Here is a 22,700-nt window from a genome sequence, read left to right as displayed (position 1 = left end):
AAAGGAAAGAAATAGTAAAACATTTTTCAAAAGTCTTTTTCTAATTAATACTACTTTTTTTTTATTTATATTGTGTCATGTCTTCTATTTCTATATTACTTATGAATTTGCAGTCACATAAAGTGGGAATTTTATTGAATTCATATTAAATAGTTTTTTATCCATTTAACTCGTTTCCCTCAAGGTTAAATCCTGACTGTGCCATTGTCAATTACGGATTGTATATCACAATCTACATGTATCAACAATAAAAAATCCTAAATTATTATACAATTAAACATTTATTAGCAAGTTTTATATGTTGAGGCAAAGAAGATCTTCAAACTTGCTATGTAACTTTGTTATTTTCCTTTGTGTGTGAAAAAGAGCAAATTGTGAAAATGCTCTTTTAATCTTAGATTTTTTAAAATCAATGTATACATACACATCAACTTTAGTTGTCTCCCATTCTTTTATGTTCAAGCCATGCTTTAATTAATATTATTAGACACTCCCGGTCAAATTCTTATCGCACAAGTTGATAAATTTCCAGCAATTATCTCCTTACATAATGACATCATTTCAGACAACTTTGATGAGTTAATTAATCCTCATCTGGTTGCATTTTTAAAAAAAACAACCAGATCAAATTTGTAATTGCAGTTGCATGTGCTGTTTGATTCCTCATATATTTCAGACATTGAATTTTACATGTGTTGTTTTTATATGTATACTATAAGTATGTAGTTAATTTAAAACAATGACTGGAATGAATATTTAAATATTTTAATATACTTAGAATGTAAAGTACAGAAAAATAAAATCAAAGACAATATATTTATCAATGTTATAAATAAAAAATTTAGTAACATTTTTGGCAAATGGTTTGGCTGTAGTAAATGGCATATGTATTTAGTAAATTTTTCACATATATTTCTGGTTTTTCTACTTTTTTTTTGTCACAACATGCCCATCTTTCACGTTGGCTAATTGCTTTCTTAGATAGTATCTCAACAGATACTCCAGTAAAATTTGAACTTTGTCAAAGAGCTGTAGGGAAATTTTTATTTCTGTTTGTTGATGAATTTCTTCTAAAGTAAGAGTGCTTTTCTTCTTATTTTTCTTTTATGTGATTCCTCTATACAGAATAAATTTTGTTTGATCTACTGTATCTACTCAGCCATTCTTCACTTTAGTTACTGAACTATTCCTTAGAAAGTTTTGTTAAATGACAAATATATAGTTATAAAAAAAGTTGCATGGGTTGTATAAAACCCCATGCTCTTTATTCAGCAAAACTGTAATGAAATTTAGTAAAAAATTCTTGTACAGACTCCTAGGTAGGTTTGTAGACAGGGAAGGGGCCAGTGTCGGATTTACCTATAGGTTGACTAGGATTCTAGGGTCTCCAAAATTATCAATCTGCTTTCAACTTTTATAAACTTTCAATAAAAGAAAAAATAAGAGCCATTTCTTTTAAAAATTACAAATTACGTGCTGAGACACGAGTCGTGTCTTAGCACGTGATTTGTAATTTTTAAAAGAATCTCAGTCACACCTATTCAATAAAATAATTTTATTTGATTTTATTTGAACACATGAACACGTCTTTTGTGTAATGCCTGGACAAGACATCCAATTTACCGATTTGTATTTTTTGAGAAATATTACTGAGAATAATTGGTTTTAAATAAAAAACATTATGTCCATAATGTCTCAGTTATTATAACAATATAAAGATCTAAAAGAAGATGCAGTAAATTTGAAAATCCAATTTTGAACATGTAATTTGAAATTTTTAAATGTTTCTCAAACTTGTTTCTTGTTTGTTCATATTCTGGAGAAAAATTAATACTTTTATTTGAAATATTAATTTTTGAAAAGCTCCAAATTTTGTAGCTTTCATGAGGTTGCTGAGATTTTCAGTTATTAACAAAAAAAATTAGTTTAAAACAAAGGTACAGCAAGAATTTTTGTAAACTCATCACGAATTTTAGGTTTGAAAATATTTAAATTCATTTTTAATTGCTTTTATAATTTAAATTATTTATTGAAAGCAGAAATGAAGAGAATCTATGAAAGTGGGACACAACTATGCATTATTTTGAGATATGTAGATGAATTGAGTTTTGAACCACACTCAGGGACATAGCTACATATTCAGTGCCCAGGAGCAAGTAGAATCAGTCTGCCCCCTTGTTCCTCAGAAGAGGTCTCATGAAATTTATTTTGAACATTTAATTTAAATGCATATATTTTGATTTAAAACCTTAGTTGATAACAATTTATTTAAGATTTGAGGCATTTCAACAATAAGATATTCAATTTAATAAATACAAAAATAATAATAAAACAAAATGTAATTCTTTAAGTACAGGTATGTACATTTTGTTTCATTATAACAACATTTACTGCATATTATATAAACTGTATTGAGAAAATATATACAAGTTTAGTTTCATAACAAATACATAATAATACATTAAAAACTTCAAGATTGCTGTTCTCTTGCTTTTTCGTTTGCAAATCGGTCAATAACTTTCTCCAGATGAAGTTGACAAGCTATTACTTTTCAACTGATACAGTAGCCAGAGCTAAGACGGTGTTGTGACATGCTGTTTCTTAAATAAGTTTTGATTAATTTTAGTTTTGAAAAACATTGTTCTGCTATTGCTGTCATATCCGGTAAAGTTAAAAATATGAAACATGATGCAATAATGTCAGAGGAGCTACTTGAGGCTGCGGTGTGAATTAAAAGTAGTTCTGCAACTTGGCATATAGAAGTAATTTCTTTTACCTGAGTACAGAGCCGTAACTAGGGCAGTGCCAGTGGTGCGCCCCACAGGGTCTACACCCAGGCACAGGGCGTAGACCCTGTGGGGTGCAGAAATGACCTGGACCAAGTTTTGGGTCATAGTTTGGGCATAGCAGATGCTCGCACTGGGCGCATAAAAGGCTGGTTACTGCACTGCCTGAGTATAAAAATGCATTAAATCGAAGCAGTTGAAGTCCAAAACTAGGCGAAGTGTTGGAGGGATATGCTGATTGCAACAATTCTGATCCTTCCAGAATATTTTTATCAGATGACGCGACAAAATATGCAGATGGAAAGCACTTAAAAAGTGTACATAATTGTCAAACGGATTCAAATCTAATAGTTAATTGATTAATTATCCAAAAAAATTGTTTACAAATGTTTTTATTTTGCCTTTTCTAACTTGGTGCCTTGTGATTCGTGCGCATGGAGCAATTTGCTCCAACTGCTCCATGGTAGCGATACCTCTGATCACACTGGAGCCAATTTAACAGAAACAACTAAATTTTTTGGAAACTAAAGCTGGTTTGAATTTTGCTGATTGTAGATCTCAGTTATATGTTAATGCAATGAATATGGTAGGAAAATGTAAAGGTATACAAACAAAAATTTTGAAAAAGAAGAGTAATGTGAGCCCGCAGGTTTTGAGGGCATAAATTCGAGAGTTTAAAGGGGTTCATGACCCGCAAGTTCGATCGGAAATCAATCGGATGTTGATTACACATCCGATCCGATCAGAAAGAGAAAACAAAAGTCCAAGTTATCACGAGTCAGCAAATTAGTCATCGAACGTTGAATGATAGGCTGGCCCAGTGCCAACAACGATCGTATAAAAACCCGATCGACTCTGGAAAGGGCGCAATCATCCAGGAAGGTCTGAATCCAGTGTCTCCAGTCCCGGACATAAGACTGATTTCATCTTCCATAGTCCAGGAGGTCGTTGCATACTGTCATCGGACCACATATTAAGGTATATCGACGTAACCTTTGTAAACTCTCTCCCACTAGAAGTTAGGCACGTGACCACTTTATTGGGTAGATCGTGGTTAGCGATAGGGATATTTTATCTGCATTTTAGCAGTGGTTATCTTTATATCTTTATTGTATGTTTGCTTTTGTTATTTAATAAACCTTTATTGTTATTTGTTAAACCTCTCCCCTCAAAGTAAGGACGCCCGTTGACTTACTGACACACCTCCCCACTCACTTTTTGCCTTCCTAGCCATTCAACAACAACGAGGTCGGGTTTTACCAACCCATGCAGCGTAAGTGGTCAGCGAGGTTTTTTCCCCTGACCCTCTGCTTATCTCACAGTAAGGAGAGTTTTTCACCATGCACTAGACACTCACAGAATTTGGTTGGTACTTCTGGTGCCGAATGTTGTATAGAATCAATCAATTATTTTGGAATAGCTCATCAAATTTTCAATTTTATTCATCGTCCACCAAAAGATGGAGTGTAATTGAAAAAAATTCCAACCAATCAGTAAAATCATTATCAAAGACTAGATGGATGCTCAGCAGACTCAATCAAGGTACTATATTGTAATTGTGAAAGTTTATTGGATGCTTTAAGCAGTATTGTAGGGAACGAAAGTTTGATGAAACCTTGAGCAGACGCACAAAATTTACTGTCAAAAATTTGCGTTTGAGTTTGCATTGTAAACAGTTTTTGGAATATAATACTAGAAAGAATTAATGCAGTTTCCAAATTTTTGCACGATTCGAAAATCATGGCTACACACATGTTCTGCTTTGTATTCATCTCTTGATGAGTTCCTAATGAGTTCAGTTGATGATGAGTTCAGAATGATCAGTTTGACACAATTGAAGCAGAAGCTAAATAATTATTGCCTGATACTAATTATACAAAACAGAGACAACAAACTAAAAAAGAATTCCAGGTGAACCTCAATCAAATAAAAAAGTGTTAAGTCTCAAAGAAAACTTTAAAAATAATGTTTTTCTGAAAATTTTGAAAAACATTAATATGAATTTGAAACAATGTGCCGAGTCTTATAAGAAAATTAATCAGAATTTTCGATTTTTAATCATCATTGACATTCCTAATGAAGAACTGAAGATGTGTACAAAATATCGTCATGCAATACAAAATTGATGATTCATTATATAGCGAAGTTTTGCAATTCCATAGTTTCATCAAAATTAATTATTGAGATTGAGAATCCCCTTTGACTTATTTGTTCTTGTATAATGTGATAAGAGAAAAGAATGTGGAAATTGCATTTCCAAACATTGAAACAGTTTTAAGAATTTATTTATGCTTGATGATTACCAACTGTTCTGGTGAGAGAAGTTTTTCGAAATTAAAATTAATGAAAAATGATCTAAGATCAACCATGGCTTAGAATGCTTTAAACAATTTCACTTTTTATCCAGAAATGTCAATAAAGTGAAATCCATTGATTTTGATTTATTAATCAATGAATTGCCAAAAAGAAATGTAGAAAAAATTTTTGTAAAACAAATTGTAATTTTTATACCACATTGAATGTTATAATAATAAAATTTTTAAATATTAGTTTTCATATTTCGTAAAGCCTTACCGACTTCTCTTAACTCCATAATCTAGGATTAACTTTTAAATCAGGTCAGGTATTTTACAATGGAATTTATAAGTCCTTATGTGAATAAGTCAAATGAAATTAATTTCAGAGATAATTATTATTTTTAGGGGCCCCAAAGCTTTACTTGTCGTATGGCCCCCAAAAATGCAAATCTGGTGCGAGATTATATAAAGTACGAACGAGTCAACACGGAGAACTTTAGTGATTTCTATCCTCACCTCCTCAGCGGTTTACATACAATTATAAACAAACACCAGAACACTTGCTGAGCCTACTGTACTTTAATATTCAAATGCTTTCAGCCTATTTTTTATAGGTCATTCTCAGGAAATTACTGCTCTAAAATCAAACACAAAGCTTTTCGAATACTTGTTAAATTTAAAATTTTCAAAGATATTTTAAAAGTTATTACATTAAACAGTTAAATATTAAATAAACAACAAATGTGATTTCTTCCATGGGACAACTTGATAACAAATACAAACGTGCTTGATAGAGCAGACACTTAGAAGGGGAAATCCATTTATCTCAGTAGGGCAGTGTTTTTCAACCAGGATGCCGCGGCACCTTAGGGTGCCACGACGCCATGATTGGGGCATCGCAAAGTTTAAGACCTTTAGGCATTTTCTTGGAAATTTACTTAAGCGTAGTTCAAGATAACTCATTTTCAGTATTTCGACAAAATTCAATGGACTTAAATTTTGATTTTGAACACGTAGAAACACTATTTTTGCATTAATATGCTACTTAAAACTGTCAATTTTTAAAATCTTTCTTCCCGGGGAGGGAGTCCCCTCCTGGACCCCACCTCAGCATTGTGCATAATATTCGTTTTCGCAAAAGATTAATCTGCCCCCATTAAGCCTCTTTTTCAGATTCTAGATCCGCCGCCGATCAAGGGTGCCACGATTTTTTATTTTTCAATCAGGGGTGCCACTCAATGAAAAAGGTTGAAAAACACTGCTGTAGGGACTAGACAAAGACAACTATTCAAATTAACAAGATAACCCTTTAATTTTCCTTGGAACATACAATACATCCAGGGAAACACACAGGAACGTACGGAGCCTGACAATCCAATCTACCGAATAGCTTTAACACACACAATTCTCTCAACAATAATATGCTACAGAAATCCTGTAACCCACAGACATAAAACGTACCGACAATGAGTTTAAAGTGTACCTCTTCTTTTACTTCTTATCGGATAGGAAACAGTTCAAAAACGAAATCTTCCTGTTGACCTGGTTGCACAGTCTTTACTTTCCGGCTTCCGACTATTTTTTTCACGCACTTTCACACACCACACTCTTCCCTACTGATTCTTCCTTCTCTCTCTCCCACTTCCTGTTCTAACTTCTCCTCGAGACACACCCTCCAATAAATCTCCCACCCTCAGTTACACACCCAGATTTACACAACTCTCCACCGAGTCGGACCCATCACATGGCAAAGGGGGGCAGGAAAAGACGTAAGGCACACTCGTTCTGCTCATCATGTTCAGTTTGTTGCTGTTTTATTGATTTTTGAAAATGTTTCTGCTTTTACTTATCCTTTGATAAGTAAAAGCAGAAGGTGAAACATTTTGATGGATGATTTAGTCATTAGAAATGATGATAACTATCTAGCTTTGTAAATATCAATTTTTTAAAGATTTATAAATAGAACAATTTATTTTCAATAATAGATTTGTATAATTTATATATTATTTAATTTATACTGTAAATTAAACATGATTATTTAAATATATTACCATTCATTTCTGTATAATTTCATTTCAGGCAGTAGAACATTTAAAAGGTATCTCCTGCTCTTCCATTTCATTTATAGCTGAAAGCAATAGCTGTCCAGTTTGTTTCATGGTACCAGTTCCCGGATTAAATTACCGATTAGAATATTGTGGTCACCAGTATTGTTCTGATTGTATAAAGAGCTTGATATTACAACGAATTATTCCATTAACGTGTTGCAAGGAAGTAAGTACAATTACTGTACATAGAATGGTAAACAATTAATTTGAAGCAAAACTTTAACTAACTTATGCATAAATAAATCTAATTATAACATGGTAACTTATTTTTATAAGATCATTAGTATTGCAGTACCCATTTTTAATATTTCTAAGATATTGATATTTTAAGATTGTGATGTAACTGTTTTATTTATTAAAATTAGTTTTTATTTAACAATAATTATCTTCAAAATAATGCAGTGAGGGATTGATTTGCTTATAAAATGAATTTGCAAACTTGATAATTTATATTTGATAAACTGTTATTTTTAACATTATACAGTGTAACCCCAATTTAAGAGCCATTTTATTTTATCTTTCTTACTGATTTACAAGAAGAAATGTTCAGTTCAACAAGCACTGACTGAAATTTACAAGAACAAAATATTTGAATCACAAGTATGATTAGAATATTTAAATTTTTACACTCTACAATGATATGACTCATAGATTCCAATCTATTTGCTTAGCTTCCTTCAGTCTGTGTATATTCATTTGGATTTGTGCTAATCATTTCAAAAGAATTATGCAACCTAATTTTAAAAATCTATATTTCTACACATTCTGTAACATAATCAAATACATTGTAAACAGTGGTGATATTCGAAATAGTTAACAAAGGGTTCGCTAGCAGAAAATTTTTCCCTGACAATCACCGACAAACGAAATGGAAGTTTTGGCTAGAAATAAATACAATACCCTTTTCTTGCGATATATCTAATAATCAGTGGCATATTTGGAACGTAACGAGCCCTGGCGAAGACCAGTAAATGTATATTAGTGCTGGACCTGTTTTTTTTTTTTAGGCAGAGAAATTTTTCACCCCAAATGGCACTGCTGATAATAGACAGATGTCATCATCTCTCAAAATACAATATCCTTTTTATTTCGCTGTCCATAGCCCGACACGTCTTCCACAGCCATCTTGTATTATTAATAAAACTCCTCTAAAAACACCAGACTATAAGCATATCTTCCATTCAAAACCTAATAACCGGTGCAAAACAATTATATTTCTGGCTAATGTTTTCGGTCACTCCACTGAGACCTTCCTAAAGCCTATATTTTTTCTTTCACAATCTTTTTCACAACGATTTTCAAACAATCGAACCTTTAAAATTTCCATTATGCACGTGCCACCCGATTAAATCGAAAAAATCGAACAAATCTCCCAGACTTTAAAGCGGCAAAATTGCTGGCCACCACCATTCATACGGAGCATATTAGATGGTTAGAACAGATAGAAATTTGTAAAGCGTTCCAGTCGTCAATGCCAATAAACGCAAAGGATGAAATGAGGTTATCGATGGCTTGGCAGGCCCTACTGCAAAAAGACGGGACGGAATAAGTGAATGAATGGGAAGTTTAACGAAGTAACGGAGGGGCAGTTTGGTGAAATTCATTAAATTTTGGAAAAAGAATGTATATGGCATCGTAATAAAAGGGATGGCAAGATCCTTTTAGAGGAATGATGGAGCGGTCTTAATTAGCATAGGATTAGTTATAAGATTAAAGTGTTAGGATTTGGAAGTTTTACGGAAGTTTTTCAACACTTTGAATCAGAATTGTTCGATTTTTTCGATTTAATCGGGTGGCACGTGCATAACGGAAATTTTAAAGGTTCGATTGTTCGAAAATCGTTTTGAAAAAGATCGTGTAAGAAGAAATATAGGCTTGAGGAAGGTCTCAGTGGAGTGACCGAAAACGTTAGCCAGAAATATAATTGTTTTGCACCGGTTATTAGGTTTTGAATGGAAGATATCTTGTATTATCTCGCGCGCGTGAGATTGTGGGATCTCTCTTATGATTGGATCCAGTTTCAAGAACTCTCTTGAATCGATCGCTATTAAACCTCGTTTCGATCGAGAGAGATCGCACCTTCTCACAATCTAGATTGAAATGCTAGGTGCAAATGGGGTATAAGGCTCTAGTTTAGTAGTTTTACAGAGTATAATACGTATATTTTAATATATTTAAAAAAAAAACAAAACCACTGAAAAATGTTGTGTGTGTTTAACAAGGTTCGGAAAATCGAAAATTTTAACAACAGGTTTGGCCGAACCTGTATGAACCCGCTGAATATCACCACTGATTGTAAATAAATAAGTAAAGAAAAATCAAAGTACAGAGGAAAAATTTGAATGTGACAAATGCACTTACACAGGATGTACCACATAAAATTGGACTTCCTTAAATGATAAAGCATCAGTTATGCAAGTTTTCATATTAGTCTTGTGTATAAAACTAAGTTTTTGACTAATTTTATTTTGTCTCATTTGTCTTGTTTTTCTCACTGTGATGATTACAATAACACTGTTCTTCATCAAAATTTTCCTCTGAAAAAATATGGTTTTTTTTTTAATGTATTTTAGTATGCTGAATATGAATCTGAAGTCCAAAATCTTCTATTACCCACAGTTTTTTTAATACATTTTTTACACAAAAATGCCTCTTTTAGACAAGCTTTCTGTTACTGTTGTTTGAATAAAATATAAAACCAGAGAATTATATAATACGCTCAGTGGCGTTGCGAACATAACTGGTGCCCGGGGTACAACACTTTATTGGCACCCCCCTCCCCTTCCAGAAACATACAGTTTGTCTTGGAGACCATTTGGGTACCCCTCTGCAAGTGGTGCCTGGGGCATGATGTAACCCCTTGTACCCCCCTCACTACGCCACTGAGTATGCTAATAGGTCTTCAAAAAAAGATTCATTAGATTCTGATGTTTAGTATGTCAATGGGACAGTTGAGCAAGAACCAGTCACTACTTGGTAAAAAAAGTCTCGTGGAGAAAACTAAAATCCTCTTATCTTTCCTTTATATCAAGCTCAGTTTGATTAAAAACTGAAAAGTATGGACAGAGAAGGAGAAGACTTTGCCTACCCAAAACAAAAGTTTTCTTGTTTGAGTGATGTGAAAGTAAAGGAGGGAATTTTTGTTGATCTCCAAGTAAGACAGCCTTTGAAGGATCCTAGTTTCAATGAAAAACTTAACCCAGCAAAAAGGACAGTTTGGGTTGCATTTGAATATGTCAGCAAGAATTTTTTGGGAATATACAAGCTATGAGAAAATCGTGGAGAAGTTGGTAACATCTTACCAAACACTGGATTGCAATATGTCACTCAAGATGTGTTTCCTGCATTCCAATTTAGATTTCTTTTCTCCTCCAACCTAGGAGCTGTTTCTGATAAATTTGGAGAAAGGTTCTATCAGACACTTTCTTAAATGTAAAAGTGGTATAGCAGAAGATGGAACAAGAATATGTTAGCAAATTACTGCTGGACCTACAGTGAGAGACTTCAGAAGAAGAATATAGAAGGAAAAAACATGTCATTAAGTGTTTCAGTTTTTAAATATATAGAATTATGAAAAAGGAGTAATTAACATAAATTTATTTGTATCTAATTAGCCAATTATCAATGTGTGGGGTCAATAATTATGGTAACTTGGACAGAAAAAGTTTTCCTACAAAAATCTCATTCCTCTCAAAAGTGGTAGGGGGGTTAGGCCAATTCTGTTGCCAGATTTGGATTCAATACCACTGAAACTATAAAAATTGGTGAAAATGTTTGATGGGAGTAGAAATAAAATTTCTTTTTAGAACAGTGTAATTTACTCAATGAGTGAGACTGATTTTACATGAGACACCCTATACAATATCTAAGAGTTTACTCTTCATCCACAGTGGTACAGGAGTGAATGTAGGTTTGCATGTTCTAAATTGGGCCTCCCTAATATCTGTTCTAGTTACTTTACTGTGCACATTATATACCATTCTATCAGTGACTACAATTTTATTAATTAAAAAATAAATTTATTTTACTCTATTTTACTTGTTTTCTATTTAAGTAATTTTCACTTTCTTATCACCAAATAAAGGAATGTCTGATAACTTACATAATTTCCTCTCTCTACCAACTTTTCTCATTTCATATTAATTTCTTTTATATCTGTGGATAACCTAATTAATTAATTAACACATGTGGTCTGAAGACCACGTGTTCTGTTGCCTAACTGGCTCATAACCAACCCCTTGGATGGTTCACGGTGTAAAGTGTACTGTACAAGGATATGCCAAAATATATCTTGTTATAAAGAGAAGGGAATGTAACAAGGACCTTACAATGTACGGAGCAAATCGGACAAACCAATCTTCCTCAAATAGTTTTATTAATTGTACAGAATAAACAACTGATTGCCTGATTCCTACAGACGACAATATTCTTACCAATTATAAGAATGGCAACAGTTCTGCGATCGAACTAGTAATTACAAAAAAAAATTATAAACTAATACGCGATTAAACTAGGAAAATTATACAATTCTTTACACAGAGGTATATACAGTAGCCATATTTCAAGTTATACATTGTTACGAAATACGGTTTTTTTTTGTCAGCCACACGTGGTTATTACTTGTCCTGTCACGTATATATAATTTAAGATTTTACATAAATAACACACTTACTAGTGAATCGGGTGATCTTAGAGTCTTCTTCAACACTTGTATATCCTGAAGAGTAGAACCACGGCCGGATGGAATTGGATTGTTCCCTAAAGATTCCTCTTCCTTTCTATCTCTTCTTCCTGTCCAATGACGCTAGATCCTCTCCGCATAAAAGTGGCTCACACGTGGAAGCATTTTCCTTTATATCCCCCACCATCCAGGGCTTCGTCTACCGACGTTTGCTTTTTCATGGCCAATCCAAAACCGCGATACAGCCATGACATCAAGGGCGGTACAGGTCACGTGACAAAGATGGCTGTGTGTTGCAACTAAAACCCGATACATATCTCGCAGCAATGGAATGAGATTACATTAACATTTCAAAATATCAAATTATAACAATAGTCGCGGAGCACTACAAAAGGAGGGACAGGCTCTCATAGCATAAAAGCTTCCTGTTGTAAAAGTTAATGGGAGGAGGGGAGATATGTGGTCCAAAGATCACGTGTTCTATTGCGTGATCCTTGGGTGGGCTGCAGGGTAAAGAAAGGATGGGCCGTGTTTTCGGAAGAAAAACAGAGAGATGGAGATCGCGCATGCTCAACGGAAGAAAGAGAGAGAGGACGTGTAGACAATAGAGTCGCGAGATTGTTTTTTTTTCATGTGTTGTTTTTTTTGTTTTAGTGTCTGTTATAGCGAAGGGACAGAGTAGTGATTGGAAGGACTAAAATAAACTTTTAGTTCCTTGCATTGGAGTCATAGAGTGTGTGATTTATTTCTTTGGAGTTTCTTTTTGTTTTGTTCCTGCACGGGAAATACTCTAAAGATTGAGTACTTCCCCACAACTTATTTATTTCATTTAGAATTATTAGTTGATAGGTAAATGTGTGTTTAGTACCAATTTAATGTTATTTGGGTTACATTGGTAGGGTGACAGTTATGCCAAAACAAGGTATAAATTTCAACCATAGGAAGTACTGGAAAGCACCTCCTTATGAAAAGTTTACTGGAATGAGATACATTTATAAACTGAGGTTACACTGTATATTAATTTCAAGTATATGAAAGAATCAGTTAAATTTTATTTTCTATTTTTATGATATGTTTTAATATCACTGTACAGTAGAATTGTAGACTATAAAAAATGGAGCACAAGTTATAAAGAAGGGCATCATAAGTTATGTGAGAAGTTTCAAACTCAATGATTCAATGTTGGATCAATGCTTCTGCAAGATAGTGCTGGTTGCACTCATGACTAACTTGGCCTTTGTTGTAACTGATCTGTTGTAACTTGATCTGGGCATCAAGTCAAAGGTGAAAATTCCAACATACTTTTGTTTGTCTGAGAGAGTCTTTGTGTAGTTTTCATTCAGTCAGTCAGTTGTATCCAAGAGTGAATAAAGTTAATTGTTAATTAATTACATGTTTTTATGTGAAACAGTGTCAAAAACAAAATTGATATAAAATTGGCATCAAAGATTAAAATAGAGAGTTACAATTAGAGTACAATTAAGAAATTACAATTCAAGATTAAAAGCCAGAAATGTCGATCCCGGGAACATCAACCAGTTCATTTCGAGCCATTCAAGATGGACAGCCAGTGGAAAACTTATAAGGACCGCTTTATTTTTTGCTTGAAGGCAAACAAGATTGAAAATGACCAAAATAAGTGTGCTCTATTTTTTACTGTGTGCGGTGAAATTCTATATGAACTTGTAGTAACACTCATAGTAACACTTTTGGGGCAAAAGAAATGACACAAGTTAACTTCAATGAAGTACTTAATGCTCTTGATAGCCATTTTAACCCGAAACCTAGTGAAACCGTTTAATCGTTCAAATTTAACCAGAGATTGCAAAAACCGGGAGAGAGTATGAACGACTATGTCGCGGAACTACGGAAAATTGCAATGAATTGCAACTTCGGCACCTCACTAGAGCATATGTTAAGAGATAGGCTAGTGGCTGGTTTAAGGGATAAAGGAATACAACACATGTTATTGGCAAAAATGGACACTACTTATAAGGCCATTTTGGATGCAGCATTGGCAGCAGAGGCAACATCTAAAGATGTTAGCCAGCTCGGGTCAGATGAAAACAACACCCAAGTGTATAACTTAAAGGCAGACTACAAGAGAAATAATGAACCAGCCACCATATTACTATGCTGTTTTCTGTGCACTGGGAATCATAACCCAAATAAATGCTGTTTTGCTCAGGTAATCTGTAAATTCTGCGGAAACAAAGGGCATATAGAAAAAGCATATATCACAAAACAAAAGAGTGGAAGAAGAAAAATTCCAAACCAGGGAAGAAACCAAATTGGGGCACACCAGAAAGAGGTAACCAGCCAGAGAGCCAGATTATACCAAATTGAGGAACATAAAAATTTCACATCAAACCAGGTAGAGGAATCTCTCTCAGAAAGGATACATCTCTACTGAAAATACATGGAAGTAGGATACCACCCTTAAAAATCTTAATCAATATTGAAAATATACCTCTTATGATGGAAATTGATTCAGGGGCTGGGTACACAGTAGTGAGCGAACAGACCTTAAAAGAAATTAAAATCCAGCGAGACAAGTTAGAATCAGAAGAAGTCAAATTATAGACATGGGCGGATCAGAATCTGGAAGTAGTGGGCACTACAATGGTGAGGGTGCAATTTAAAGGAAAAGTTAAGAACCTGCAATTGTTAGTGATTAAAGGAAATGGACCAGGACTCATTGGAAGAAATTGATTTGAACCATTAGGAATCAGAATAGAGGGACTATATCACTAACATAATGCAGACGATCTGATGCAAGAATTCCAGCATTTATTCAATAATTTAGAAATGGGTCTATTTAGAGGCGAGGCAGTCAGTTTAACTATAAATAAAGAAGCAAAGCCTATTTTTATGTGAACAAGACAGGTTCCTTTTGCATTGAGAACAAAGGTAGAACAAGAGTTGAATCAACTTCATCAGTTAGGAGTTATAGAACCAGTTAGAACTTTCAAGTGGGCCACTCTTGTGGTACCCGTTGTAAAACCAGATGAAAGTGTATGTTTATGTGGAGATTACTGTTGCACTGTGAACCGATAGGCAATAAAAGTAGATGTATACCCATTGCCAGCCACTAACGATATATTTGCTTCATTATCTGGTGGAAAGGTATTTGCCAAGCTTGATTTCAAGGAAGCATACTTCCAATTTCCTGTGGACTGGGAGTTGTCTGAGATACTGACTATCAACACATGCAAGGGTTTATATAGAATGAAAAGATTACCATTTGGAGTGAGTAGTTGTCCAGTTATTTGCCAGAGAGAGATGGAAAAGACCAGACAAGATATTCCAGGGACAATTGGGATGATAGATGATATACTTGTCATGGGACTGAATGAAAAAGCCTTACATCAAAAGTTGAGGAAAATTCTTTTCAGAAGCTGGACTAAAATTGAACAAAAGCTAATGCCTATTCAAGATAAATCAACTTAAATTTTTAGGATATTTGATAGATGCTCAAGGAATTCGACCCACACCGGATAAAATTGCAGCAATCCAACAGGTTCAGGACCCAAAAAATAAACAAGAGTTACAGGCATTTTTGGGATTTGTAAACTTCTATGATAGATTTTTGAAAGATAAAGCAACCTAAGCTGAACCATTATATAGACTCCTAGACAAGAACAAACCATGGCTCCGGAAAAAAGAACACAGCAAAGCATTCGTGAAAATAAAAATGATGCTAACACCAGAAACATTATTAATCCATTATGATTTAAATAAACTAGTATTGCTGCCATGTGATACTTCACCATATGGAGTTGGAGCAGTACTTTCACACACATTACCAGATGGATCAGAAGCTCCTATATACTTTGCATTGAGGACACTCCATCCAGCAGAAAGAAATTATCACAATTCAAGAGAGAAGTATTAGCTATAGTCTTTGGCATCACAAAATTTCATAATTACCTAGCTGCCTGAAATTTTACTATATATATGGATTGTAAGCCCTTTGTGGGTCTTTTGAACCCTGCTAAACCAATTCCTGATTTAATCTCACCCAGAATGATTCGTTGGTGTTTGAGATTAGCAGCATACTCATATAGGATTGAACATCGTCAGTCAGCAGAGATGACTAATATTGATGCATTATCTCGTATACCAACTACTGTGGAAGACAAGACTATCCCTGAACCAGGAGAGATATTCCTTATATTTGAACAGCCAGAATTGCCTATCATATCTCAGGAAGTAAGCAGAGAAACAAACAAAGACTCAGTATTAAAAAGAGTTGAACATGCAATCTTACACAGATGGCCACTTAGTAGTCCAGAAGAACTTATGCCTTTCACTAGGCAAAAGCTAGAACTTTCAATTCACCACGATTGCATTTTATGGGGACAAAGAGTAGTTATCCCTAGAACCTTGCAACCATTACATCTGTTATACTCCACACATGAGGGCCTGTCTAAAATGAAAAGAACAGCCAGGAGCTATTTTTGGTGGCCTGAAATGGACTTCCAAATTGAAGAGATGGTATCCATGTGTAGAAAATGTCAAATCCAACCTCAGATAAAGACACTCATTGACCATCACACTTGGACTCTGGGACCGAGTACACATTGATCATGCAGGACCACACTATGGATGTACAGTACATATTTTATTCTAGTGGATGCTTATTCGAAATGGGTGGCAGTAGAAGTACAAATGCAGGAAACCATGAAATTATTGAGAAGAATATTTAGTATACATAGACTACCAAATACAATTCTATCAGACAAATCATCAAAGCTTTAAATCCCAAGAAATAGAAGAATTTATATGAAAAAATGGGATACAGCACATATTTACCCTTCCATATCATTCCTCTTCCAATGGACAAGTAGAGAAACAGGTGCAAACTATAAAGAGGAGAAGCAAAAAATTATATTGAGATATAATAAGTCTCTCCACTGCCAAGAAAAAAGTGAGGTATTGCTCTCCAGACTTTTGTTTAGCTTACACACAATACCTAGTATCACTACAGGAAAAATGGCAGCAGAACTGTTGATAGGAAGAAGAATATGCACCATCTATGATCGACTAGATCCACACCTATATAAGGATAGAAAAGAGGAAACAAGAATACAAGAATACAAGAATTCCAGATAGGAGACAACATCAATTACAGGTGCTATAGAGAGACAAAGAAGTGGAAACCAAGTAAAGTGACAGGGAAGACTGGACCATATACATACACCAGAAGGAACTATAGAAAGGAGACATATCGATCAACTGATAGCTCAAAGAGAACAACCCCTCCAGAACAGACAACATTTGGCTTCCCAGAATAATCAACATCTGAACAAAGAACCACCGGTTAGAAGGAGCTCTAGAACACAGATGCTATCTGGACATCTCCGAGACTTCGTTTTAGAGGGGGTAACTGATCTGTTGTAACTTGATCTGGGCGTCAAGTCAAAGGTGAAAATTCAAACATACTTTTGTTTGTCTGAGAGAGTCTTTGTGTAGTCGTCATTCCAGTCAGTTGTATCCAAGAGTGAGTAAAGTTAATTGTTAATTAACTACGTGTTTTTGTGTGAAACAGTGTTGAAAACGAAATCAATATAAAAGCCTTGAAAACAAGGAACGTAATTCTGATGAACATATAACTATGTGAAAACAGTTGCATGGACAATGAACAAAAATCTTTCATTAGTTTCTATTACATTTCCAGACTAGGCTAGAAGTCATGAATTTTTGTTTTGTTGTTAGAATTTGGGGTTCCTTGGGAACTAGGAAAAGGGCAACCCACATGAGAAAGCAGTATGTGCCTCAATGTATGGGTGCCTCTGTCAGTGTATTATTATGTAGTTTGTTCAAATTATTGTAGGAAATGAAAGTGAGGCTCCAACACAATAATCTGTGATTTGGAGATAATTTTATTTTCAAGCATAATAATAATAAACAAAATACATAATTTAAAACTGGCTGTTTTTTAAGATTAATGCCAAATGCTTGCCAGATTATATTGGACTATATTAATACTACTATTAATAATTAAATGTTAGGTAATTTGGCATAGAGGTAAACATTAGGTGTCATCTCTTGATAAATTTAATAATTATCAATGGATGTTTATAATTATAATTAATTTAATAATTATGGCTATTTTTTAATATTCTGTTTACTAGAATACAGCTAATGCAAGGCCAAATCCATTTGTGCAATTTAGTTTGAAAATTGAAAACAGTTGTGTCTTCAAATTTTCCATTTATATCCAGTTATAAATAACTTTGATTTACATTATTATTATATGTAATATGATTATTTTTTTATGTTATTAGAATATTCATTTCTATTTCTATATTGTTTTTTTTCAGTTATATCATTTATTAGGGACTGTCCATCAATTACATGTTTAGTTTTTGAGCTATGATTCCCTTCCTTCCTGCTATGTACTGTACAATAATGTACAGTACTTTTGGCAAACTCTTTGTTCTTTATGTATACAATAGTTCAAGGACTCCCTTGACATTGAAAAAAATCACTTAAAAAGTTCTGCAAATATTTTCTGATAATTTATCCACGTAACTAATAAGTAAGCTAAGAACAAGTTTATATGTCACTCATATTTCTAAAAAAAGTCCATGTAGACAATATCTCAACCATATTCTCCACCATGTGATGTTATACTTTTTGCAACTCCTACAAATAATTAAAGCCAAACAATTACCGGATTATATTGGGCTATATTAGCTTAATATATTCCAGCAATTGCTTGGATTTTAGATGTTGATATTTCTACACATAATTAATGGACAAGCTCTTACATTCATTATTTGTGAAAAATTATCAATATACATTGAAATTTATAAATTTAATAATAATGAAATTCAATTAAAAATAAATTTATAACTGAAATTAATATATAAACAAAAATATTCCAAACATATTTTTCAGAACTGTGGAAAAGAATTAGTTATAGATGACATTCAGAACATATTGGGTAACAATGAAGACGAAATGAGAAAGTTACTGGATTTTTCACTTAGAGAGTATGTCGAACAGAATAATAATAAAATAAGATTTTGTCCTGGGGCTGATTGTAAAATGATTTACAACATTCCATCTATCAATCAAAATACAACATGGACCTGTCCATTATGTAGTATTACCATATGTTCCTTGTAAGTATTTCTCAACTTAAAAATATTTCATAAAATATTTTCTCATGTTCAAAATTTTAATAACAGATGTGGATGTAAAGTGCATTCAGGTATGTCATGTAAAATGGCTGAAGAAATCCGGAAGGACTGTGATTATTCATTAAAGGTGAGTCAAAATAAATGACTAATACAGTGTAATGAAGATTCAGCTTTTTTCAATTTTTCTGTTTTGTTCTGTTTTTTTTTTTTTTAACTATTTCATTTTAATAAGATTTAAGTAATACAATGAAATTCTGTTACCCCAGCATCTGGTATGCTGGCATGTCAAGCTCATGTTGGGGAGGTTATTGGTGCACTGGGTAGGTCCTGAGTTAAGATTTTCATGTAAAATACTCAAAACATGCAGTTCTTGAAAAGATTTTAGAGATGACAAATGCCTAGATGACATGATGCTTTGTTAGGTAGAGCCAGTTAGCTTGTGCATGATTTTTCTAAAGACTTTTCCAGAGAAATTAGGTGTTGTCTATAAATTATAACTGCATTTTTTTGAAATTTTTATTCTCCTCCCCTTCTTGTCCCAGTTTGTCCAAGGTTCCATAACTCCCTCCCCTCTGGACATCAAACAAACAAACCATAACCCCTTAAAACCATATCACTTTATAAATGATAGATACCATAAGTAGAAACAAAACATACATGAAATTCTGAAATAAATATAATAAAATGCATAAACTGTATAAAATTTAATGAAATAAACAGATGTCCACTGATGCTCAACCCCTTCCCTTCTCTTTGTCTGACTTGTCTTAATCCCCTTCCTCCCTTAGTGGACATCATTTATGAATAACCCCTCGACAGTGGCGTGCCATCCATGGAAGCTGTGCAAGTGCTGCTTCTCTTGTATTTTCTAAAATATAAATACATATTGTTTGATTATTTTCATATTTTAATGTACTGGTACTTTGAATTAATTAAAATTATTATTTTATTGTAATCACATTATGTACCTTATTACAAATTTCTATACTACATGTGAAAAACAATGATAAGATTGCTATTAGCCTATTTGAATGTAAATTTGTGTAAGCATATTCCCAGTGGAAGCACTATATTGTCGAATACAGGACAGCTTCCATGGCAAAAATATTTGAATGGTGTAAAGCAGCCAGATTACAGACATTCGCTCATGCGCTATACAGAGCAGCAGCTAAACTGCCAGAACACCTCTGGCAGTTTAGCTGGTGGATGCTACACACCAAAATGTCATATAACATTTTCAATGATTCCATCCATTAGCCACTGGTAGGGGACTATTTGACTAACTGTAAGTGGATTGTTTTAAGATTTAAAAAGTAAAGAATATTCAATGTTATTTTTATGTATGTTTCTTTACAAAGCTATATTTAATTATAATTATTTTCACGGATTTTCAGACAAAATCTTTAGAACCTTTATCACTTTTAGATGTTTTTATTATTTTTTTATAAACTAACTACATTTGGCAATTTTTAAATGCGAAGTCGTTAATCACTTTATCATAAAAATCATGTGTTGTCGATTCCATCAAAGTATTTAAAAGCTTCTATTGAAAGCCGCATTAAAATGTAATAATTTTAAATATTATAAAAAACAATTTTTCAAAGCAAGTTTTAATTCTATAAATTAAGTAAAATTTATGGAAAATTTTTTGATTTATCTAAATTATGTAGTAAATTGCAATATTTATATTCATGTCCAGACTATATTGGCAAGTCACTCTTAGACATAAAACATATTATAATTAATGATAGTCGGAACAAAAATGTACTAAAAGAATTATATGATTTAATATCATTAATTTTTATGGTATCATCTATGAGTGATCTGTTGAGTGCAGTTTTTCAACCATGAAGAAAATTCATACATTTGCAAGGAACACTCAGTTGGAGGAAAGATTGTCATCACTAGTGTTGCTTTTGATAGAAAAGGAGCTTTTAAATACTTTGATGGAATCAACAACCAGCGATTTTTATGATAAAGCAATTAATGACTTTGCGGAAAAAATTGCCAAATGGAGTTAGCTTATAAAAAATAATAAAAACAAGTTCTTATATCTTTGTTTTATGTCAATTATCTATTTTAAAATTAAAACAAATAAACTGTTTATTTTTGTCATTTCCAGTATTTGTTTAAAATTTTTATGGAAACAGCTTCCCTATCATCAAATCTCACTGCATGCCACTACCCCTCAGTACACAGGTTTGATATGAGAAGCAGAAATATTTATCACATTTGGAATAAATAATTATCACAGAAACAACTGTACATTATTGTTTATGTACTTTAATAATTAGAGTATGTTTGTAATTATATGCAATAAAAGTATACAAAGCACAAAGTAACAATAGACTGTTCTTGTTTCAAGCCAACCAAGGGTAGAAATAGCATGGAGAAATTGAAGTGGCATGTTAAACAATCATAAAAGGTGGATTTGTACAGTTTTACACACAAAGATATGTAAAATTGTATCCAGGAGATTGAAAAAAACCAGAAAAACTTCCACTGTGATAAGGCAGCATGTTTGATAACTTGGCACCAACTTGGTCCCAATGATGCTAGGTTAACAGAATGTCACTGTACTTCATTTTATTTATTTTATTAATTATTTATTACATTCTACATAATAAATTAATATTGTATATTTTCTTATGTAATTAGTACAACATGTTTTTAAAAATCAATTATAATTTTGAATTTAAATGAAATGCTTCTGTTTTTCTATTACAAATGCTTGAAGATTATAATTATAATATTAAAATACACTTCCAAAATATATGTAATTTGTTTTTAACAAGTTTGAAATAAAATTATTAACACAAAGATTTTTAAAATATGGATCTGGTAATAATTTAGTGTATGTTGTTATTCTTTTTATTTTGTTAATATAAAAATATATTATTTTGGCAATCAATGTCAAAACTATTAAATTTTTTTCAAAGTATGGTTGTTTAATTATAAATTGATATTCATATTGAACTAGTGCAATAAATTACAATAGTTGAACATCATGAAATTAAATGGTTAAAATTTTGCTAATCTTAGTTAGTAGGACAAAAATAGCCTATATTGTTACTAATTAATTCTAAATTACTTATACTTACGAAAAGTGTTTGGTTATTTAATCTTTAAAATTATCATAAGATAATAATTCTACTATCCTTAATTATAATCCTTAGATGTCATATTTATTTTTAATTAATTCCTAATTATTTTAAATTGCAGTTGATCAAGTCTAGCAGTTTTAGTGTTATTTAATTTTGGCTTAAAATTGAGCTTATGGTTATATATGGATATTATTATAAATATTTTAACATAAAATACTGTTGTAGCTTATAATTATTATCATGGTCTGTCAACAATTTGTTGTTAAAATATTTTATAATAATATCCATATATAACCATAAGCTCAATTTTAAGCCAAAATTAAATAACACTAAAACTGCTAGACTTGATCAACTGCAATTTAAAATAATGTGTGTCAGGTGATTAGTCATCTGGGTGCCTTCAATTAACTTCTGCTCATGGTCCATGGTCATGGTTTTGTCATTTCTATCAGACAGTGCACTAGGACATGACATGGCAATTTTTCTGTGCATATTATCCACTGCAATTGACTCAAGAAACTGCCCAATTTTGACTGGAAAAAGAAATAATTCTCAGTGTAAGAAGATACCCAG

At 32.8% G+C, this 22,700-nt stretch overlaps 1 protein-coding gene across 1 annotated transcript in view; it reads left to right on the top strand.

Annotated features, from left to right (window-relative positions):
- LOC136990481 (uncharacterized) overlaps positions 1–22,700 on the top strand; it is a 32,238-nt gene that overhangs the window by 4,011 nt on the left and 5,527 nt on the right. Inside the window, exons 2-4 of the mRNA XM_067288865.1 lie at positions 7,163–7,357; positions 18,779–19,005; positions 19,072–19,150. Coding sequence (XP_067144966.1) covers positions 7,163–7,357; positions 18,779–19,005; positions 19,072–19,150 — 501 coding nt within the window. The remainder of the gene's footprint in view (positions 1–7,162; positions 7,358–18,778; positions 19,006–19,071; positions 19,151–22,700) is intronic.

Source organism: Centruroides vittatus, unplaced genomic scaffold (genome assembly GCF_030686945.1).
Source record: "Centruroides vittatus isolate TY-2023 unplaced genomic scaffold, ASM3068694v2 scaffold_944, whole genome shotgun sequence".
Taxonomy (NCBI): Eukaryota; Metazoa; Arthropoda; class Arachnida; order Scorpiones; family Buthidae; genus Centruroides; species Centruroides vittatus.
The sequence above is the reverse complement of the archived record's forward strand: the minus strand, read 5'-3'. Positions and strand labels throughout refer to the sequence as shown.